The following is an 8,015-nucleotide window of genomic DNA, read 5'->3' on the forward strand; positions in this document are numbered from 1 at the left end:
TATAATATTAGTACATATCATCAATAAGGTGTGTAAAACCAAGATGTTCAAGATGTCGGCTAAATACAAGAATAGATTTGTGTAAGACAGCTTTATGTCCATACTTTTTATAGGTATCCACTTATCACTAATCAAGCCTTTCCTTTGCGTATTGCTTTATCATGATACAGTCAACATAAGAGGTTAATGAAAATGCAGTAATCATTTCTTTAATATTTTATTAAGGCGTCAATAAAACACTTCATAAACATACAGTGCTAAAATAAAATCTAACTAAAATAACATACTCATAAAATACATAAATGATAGACAAAAAAAAATTAAAATAAAAGGTCTTTATACATGAGCGAACGCCCTTGCGAAAACATTTTTAGGCCATAAACAACCACCGAGAAAAAAACTTAAAGCTTACCATTCAAGGTCATATTACCCTGCTGTACGCAATTTCGTTCGGTCCCTCACGCAGTCGTGTCGCCGTGCCGTTGCAAATTTAAAATTTCGTTTACCAAATTTACACTTTTCCTAACATATAAAGCTTTAGCATAGACGAATGGCGTTGTATCGAAAGTGTAAACGTGGCGCAAAAGGTTGACCATAGACACGCGTCACTCCCGTCATCTGTCAGATTTTCCCGCGTTGTGCAAATGGTTCGGAGCATCCGCGAACGCGAACTTTAGCCTGTAAGCTTCGGCGACGAGCATGCTGATGTTGGAGTCGGTCCAGTTTTGAGTGGGCACGTTCTGTAGAAGGATCATGAGACCTTGAAAGTCCCTTTCTTGCATGAGTCTTTCGCGCCAATGTAGGAGGAATGCCGCGCAAACGTATAGTTGGAAAGTTGCAAAGCCGTCAGATTCGGCAAGATACGTGTCCCATAGCCTTATAGTGCAAGGGAGGGGTATTTCTCTAGTGAGGAGGTTGTTCATCCAGCGAAATGAGAATTGCAGGTAGTCGACGCCGTGGGTCTGGAGGTGCTCGTGGAGGGGCAGATCGATGCGACGGATTAGTTCTTTTAGTTGATTCACCTGCAAAAAATTAGAACATGTTAAGTTTGAACAGATTACTGCAACAGTACATATTTTATGAATAAGATTTTAAAAACTTTTCAGTTGATAGTCTATAAATCTATATATAAGACATTTAGATGATTTAGATGCAAATTCTTAGGTATCTGGAGACAGGTTATAATGAATATGTTCTCAACAGCAAAAATAATATATTTGCTAAAAATAAAATATATTTGAACTTGCAGATTTCCCTCAATTTGAAATTTACATATTCTGATAATCTTATATATAAAAATGAATCGCAAAATGTGTTGGTAAGCGCATAACTCGAGAACGGCTGAACCGATTTCGATAATTCTTTTTTTATTATATTCCTTGAAGTACGAGGATGGTTCTTATGTAGAGAAAACGTAAACATGTACCACGGGCGAAGCCGGGGCGGACCGCTAGTTAAATTATATAAATCAGAGTTTATTTAAAAAAAAAGCATGTGTGTGACGAGCACACGTATCAGAAGTGAAACTTAATTGGCAAGATTCAAAGATACCAAAATTGTTTGCCTTACTAAATAGCGTGACGGTATTGCCATTTTACTCTCAACGCGTCTAAAAAAGTTTCACTTTAAAAATAAAAATTGATAATCACAATAATAACTGACAAGTTACCCTATTTTCGATCTCTTACATAATAATTATATTCTTAAACATTAAAGCGAATTTCCTTATCATTTATCAATAAGACTACTTCACAGAAGTAGTGACAATAAACCTTATCAAATCACAACATAATGTTCATTATAATGTGATATAATACTGTAAGCTACTTAAGTGCTTGATAAGAAAATTAGAATTAAATATTGTATGAAGAATCTATCTTTTGTAAGTAATATGATAAATATGTAAGTTTGTGAAGATCGATGTATGTTTGTTCCTCTTTCACGCGAAAACCACTGAAACGATTTTCATGGTAGTTGGCAGTGATGTAGCACAGTATTACCATCCTACAGTATGGCGACGAATGTACTTGTGCAGAGAAACGGAGGGGAATTGGCGGGGGGTCGGGCGACGCGGGCCGCTTAATGCAATCACGCTGAGTTTGCATTAACTATCGCGAAAGGACGACGCAGTCGTATTTTTTGTGTAATAATTTTATTATACATAGGTACTTACATATTCTAATATGACGCGCAAAAACTGTTCCGTTTACGGATGTAAATCTACATTGAAATCCCAGAAGGAAACAATATTTCAGAAAGATTGTATTAATTGTATCTGTTGAATTAAAATCAAAGCTATGTATATGTTGTCCTCATTATTTTCTAATCAGATTGTACATCCCAATGCGAATACATTACTTAGTTAAATGGTATAATATACAATTAAGAACATCCAAAAATAAAGTGTCCACGTAAATAATATTTAGCAGTGCAATATCTGTAATTATATATTTATGAACAAATAATTACATCAGATTTAATAATCGCAATTATTTTGAATGTACATATGAATAAATGATTTCATCATAATATTAATAATCAAAATTGTTTTATTTCCCATTTGTTGCAACCCTAGCGTATTTTCGTGTGGCAGCGTAAGTACCTACGCTGGCGGCGGCATCGCGCGACATCAAAGGCGATTCCTTACTGTAGGAAATAATATTGTAATACTGTGGATGTAGTTTTTAGATCAGAATAAAACATAAGCTAATATTCGCTTATGCTGCGGATTCGTCCCCGGGTGAAACTGCACTGCTCAGCTAGTGTTTTATAATTTATATAAAAAGTATACCATTGCAGTGTTTTAATTAGCACAAAATTATAATTGAATTTATTATTTTATTTGGCTTTATGGCATTCAAATGCTTTATAAATGACTACATATTATTATATTTTCATAATTGAAATTGGTTGATGAGAAATAAACATCTATTTACATGTAAAATGAAAATATTATTTAACCCATTGAGCCCGGAACGGCCCGATCGGTCCACGACACAATAGATTTTCTATTGTGTCTGTGATTCCGGGGCCTGAGTTATTAAAATGTGTACATGTATAAAGTCCTTTTTCCACATGTCATCTTTAATTTAAGTCTCACCTTATACTGTATACCAAGCTGCGCAAAGATATAATTATCCTGGATACTATCCAGGAACTTCGAAAGGCACCAAAACGAATCTGCTTCTATGATATCCCGCTGCTCTTCCGTAAGCGAGTCTAAAGGGAAATTATCTAGCTCCTTATTCGGTGCTGCCTCTTGGAGGAACACCATGAAGAAGGGAGTCACGAGGTCGTTTATGCCTTGCACGTAACCCGATGCCGGGTGCCGGATTGCCCAGATGTATAGGATTCGCTCGAACATCACCTGAAATTGTTTTTTGTCGTAAATTGTTAGAATGTGTAGCAAAAAGCATTTGTCTTGCTGAAGATTATGGTTATATCAATTAACGGTACTTGTAAAGTCGGAAGAACTAATGTTTATAACGACAGTGTTTCATACTCGAATTTCGGCTCCGTAACAAACTATTGATGGTAACTAATAATTATTATGAAAAATAATTGATGATCCAAAAGATCTTTGGGAGACGATTTATGTTTGAATCAATAAAATATTACTTAGGGCTGATTTTTCAATCCTTGGTTAACTTATTCATCAAATAACGTATTGAACTACCATTACAAAAATGTATTCTAATTGTCCGTGTTTGGCAGTTTACAGGTGACATTTTAAAATGTTCATGTAATATGTACTTTATTGGACGGATAAATTTTAACCAAGGATTGAAAAATTGACCCTAAGGAAATAAATCAGACAAATTAACTTTTGACATATTGATATTTGATATGTATTTTATGTTATTTCTCTTTATCAGGACAAGATAAAACTGAAGCATTCATCCCAAGGCCATATAATCCTGTCTAATATAAGAATCTCAGGTCAGGTCTAAACAACAAGAGAAATGTGATACTATTCTTAACCCTTAATTACTCGCGTGGGGTATATTTAACCCCACGGCGTATTTGAAGCGTCGTATCTCCGCCATTTTTAAAGCTACCTGCGTGCCTTTCTTAGTAGCTGCCTAAATACCTTCCCCTGCCGTGAATCACTTGCGAACGCCGCTCCATGTAGTGTGGTTGTGCCAGGAGATCGCGTCTGGGGTATATATTGCCCCACGCGAGTATTCGTGCAACTTTTTTGGACGAGTGAGTATGGGAATTTTATTTTATAATGTGCAGTACACATACTAAATGGTTTGTTTTTTTACTTATCTTTGTTTTAGGTTAGAACGCCTAAAATGGCAAGTAAGCGTCTTTCTAACTACCAGATTGTTGAGCGTTTGGAAGACGACGAAGAAAGCATCATAGATAGTTCCGATGAAGTTCCGATGAAGATGAGGTAGACGAGGACGTGATCCAGAGTGACCACAACTCAACCAAATGTGTGCTAACTATAACGTCGGCAGACGAACAAAAAGATGGCCTATGGTTATATTTACCACACTGCCAAGGGCCATACAAAAACGGCTAAAAAAATGCTCAAGTTCAGGATCCTAGCCCCACTTCCAGAGGTGGTCCATCGACAACTTATAAAAGGTGTCATATCTGTCCAAGGTCAAAGGATAAAAAAATAAGATTTATGTGTGCCAAATTCCACCAGCAACGACCAGCACGACCATTCTACTATGATATGTGATAAATGTATTGAATAAAAAGGTCCTAAATTTAAAGCTTCATCTTTAAAAGTTTATTATATTTATATTGATTAAAGATAGTATTATAATTTAGAACAATGTTGTCTCTTTCTAATTTTTATAATAAAAATAAAAGTATGTCATTAAAAACATGTTTTATTGTACCTGTAACATTGGGGTTAAATATACCCCACGCGAGCGTAAGTGTAACTAAATTGACGCGAGTAATTAAGGGTTAAGATAAACATCGTAAAGGAATACGATACAAGGTCATTATTGCATTCTCAAACTGGTTTACATTCAATCATAGACTTTGTGACATTGATATGTTTATCGCAAACTAACGTGACTATAAAATAATGTATTATCAACAATGTTTGTCTCTTTGTTTTCTACAGGATATATTAGTAGTCATACTTATTCTAATTAAGAGAGAAAGATTATGGATTTCAGCTTCTTCTTATTATTATACTTATACAAATAATAAGTAATCATGTAGTATGTGTATATATTTACATCTCTAGATTTCATGTATTTTTACTTTATATAAAACTAGCTTTCCGCCCCCGGCTTCGCCTGCGCAGTCAAAGAAAAACCCGCATAGTTCCTTCGGGATTTCCGGGATAAAACCTATCCTATGTCCCAGGGTAAAAAGTAGCCTATGTCCTTTCTCGGGTATCAAAATACATATCTCCATACCAAATTTCAAGCAAATTGGTTGAGTAGTTTAGGCGTGATTGAGTAACAGACAGACAGACAGTTACTTTCGCATTTATAATATTAGTATAGATTGTTATTTGTGTCATAACAAAACTGCTGAACTGATTTGAAATACTCTGTTCAGATAACTTATATACACAGACATAAGATGCAGATACTATGCATACAACGTAAGATAGAAGCAGTATTAGCATGCTGCTAGTTTTTCATATAAATAAACCTTTTCTGTCTATATGTAACAGTCTTATAATGTTAAAATGCTACACACAAGCTACACACATGACAAAACTCCATCTATACTTAATAGTATAAAGCTGAAGAATTTGTTTGTTTGAACGCGCTAATCTCAGGAACTACTGGTCCGATTTGAAAAATTCTTTCGGTGTTAGATAGCCCATTTATCGAGGAAGGCTCATCGCGCTAATACCAACAGGAGCGGAGCAACGCGGGTAAAACCGCGGAGCGCAGCTAGTATTTCATACATGAAAGAACATACCAAATACTAACTACCACAAAACATCTTATTCCCATGACTATACTAGCAAAAAGCTAGTAAAATAATACACAACTCACTTGTACTGTAATCTGCTGAAACAGCGCAACCAGCGGGCTCATCCTCGGTATATCAATATGTATTTGCCGATACGTATCCTCCTCCCTCTCAGAGTCATAGTATTGCCGCACCAAGTGTTTGTAGTCCGCGCGTTTACGGTCCAGTGTTTCTGTACGCCGTTCCGTGTTCGCTGGTAAATAGCCAGCTAGCAGCCGCCATGCTACCGCTCTCGCCTGAAAGGGTTAGGTTTGGGTTAAATAAATTTTGTACTGCTGATCACACTTGCCTGGTAGGAATAGGTTTAAGATAAATAAATAAATTTTTTGTGATAAGAGGTGTCATGCTATCACTCTAGCGTGGATCAATAATCAATTGCATTTCTTGTTTTTTTTTTACTTAAGATAGGCAAGCGCTTGACCATAATCTCGCCTGATGGAAAGCTAAGATGCGGTCTAAGATGGTACGCTCTTCCCTAGTAGGTACCGGTTCACTCTTCGCTTGAAGACCCCCATTTCTATAAAGATTTTAACTATACAGTATGGAAATTTTGATGGATACATCTGATGAATCAAAAATCATTATTTTCCATTCAGCAGCTCTTGCATTATTAATAGTGTAACACGATTTTCTAATATACAGTGTGGAAATTTTCGATGGGCCCTGGAGGGAAAGTATGTACCATGAGTTTGAAGAAGTATTTTTGGTTCTTATGTACACAATTTGGTTGGTATTCAGAGAAATTGGAATTATAGTTTGATCTTATTTACAAGCCTAAATAGGATAGATTCCTATTACATGTTTCTCAACACCATACAGCTCTTGAGTTTCAAATGAAATCATGTTTGATGTTTCTCTTATTCCTGTTTTTGTCTGTATGGGTAGATGCTTATTTTTTCTTTCATACTTTAATTAGATAATACTTTAATATATTATTCCATTTCATTATTGAACTCTTTTATTCAATAATAACACAGAATAATGTAATCTCTCTGTAATCAGCACTAAGTACATACTATATGAGGCTTAAAACCTTAATTAAATATAAAAACTTCATGAGTCATTGGCATAATAATCAATGAATAAATTAACCATAAATAACTGACCTTAATTGGTATTCCAGACCAGCTTAGTTGTTTCAACTCATCTAGATCTAAAACTGAACTATCTAGGAGCTGTTGGAATCGTTCTAATTTAGATTCGCTACTTTCTTCGCGAGGTATCAAGGCGGATGGCCGCACGGGCCGCGGCCGCCCAGGGTAGTGACGTAGAGGCCCAGAACTACCACCAGTTCCCACGCTTGGTCTTTTTATCTCATTTTTCTTCACCGCAACCGCTTCTTCCTGCGGTTTAACACTCTCACTGACAATTTTGACGTCATTCTTGTTTACGTTTTTAGTACTATTACGGTGAGAATTAATTACATTTAAAGCTACAGTCTGCGATATGGCTTTTGATATCTTAGTCTCCGCGATGCCGGAGATAATGTCGTCATCGCCCAGATCCCAGGCATCGTTCACTGACGCCTGGAACTGTTGATATGATGACCCCGACATAACCTCGTTATTTTCAATCTTTTGGAAGGGCCTGCCTGGCACTGCTCGCTGTGGAGTCTTCCAAAACGTATCAGGCAACAATCCGTTCTTGTCATATTCGGCTTGGTAACTTTCCATAATAAAATACAGCAAGAGACATTCTAATTAACTTTCCAGGACAACAAAATAACACGAAAACTTTTGTATGACAATAATGACAAATGACAATATGACATATCACTTGAACGGTGCACTATCGTTTGCAGGCAACACAGAGACAGGAAACCGCATACATGGTTCATAAAAAGTTCATAAATAATCTTACAAACACTATTAATTTTAATTAATTTAAGTAGGACATTCCAATATAAAATATTTATTTTAAATTGAAGTGCTAATGCATGCACTGCACAATGCACTGTATTTACAACATTTTTATGAAAAAGTTTTTTGACATAATACCGGTTTTCAACAGGCTTTCAATATTATTGTTTACATGTTATTTTATTTTGTTAA

General features: G+C 35.8%; 1 protein-coding gene across 1 annotated transcript; it reads right to left on the bottom strand.

Moving 5' to 3' along the window:
• Nucleotides 1-201: 201 nt before the first annotated feature.
• Nucleotides 202-7,734, bottom strand: Tbc1d22 (TBC1 domain family member 22). The gene is made up of 4 exons (XM_090114531.1): nt 7,071-7,734; nt 5,988-6,200; nt 3,101-3,367; nt 202-1,022 (listed from the first exon to the last, which is right to left on the bottom strand). Exons 1-4 carry the CDS (start codon nt 7,635-7,637, stop codon nt 615-617), a joined length of 1,455 nt encoding a protein of 484 aa, XP_089970657.1. The 5' UTR covers nt 7,638-7,734; the 3' UTR covers nt 202-614.
• Between the last annotated feature and the right edge of the window lie 281 nt (nt 7,735-8,015).

The sequence above is a fragment of the Colias eurytheme genome, chromosome 21, assembly GCF_061535395.1.
Source record: "Colias eurytheme isolate Ceu_HAF_F1 chromosome 21, ilColEury1 Martin Lab GWU primary, whole genome shotgun sequence".
NCBI classification, from domain to species: domain Eukaryota; kingdom Metazoa; phylum Arthropoda; class Insecta; order Lepidoptera; family Pieridae; genus Colias; species Colias eurytheme.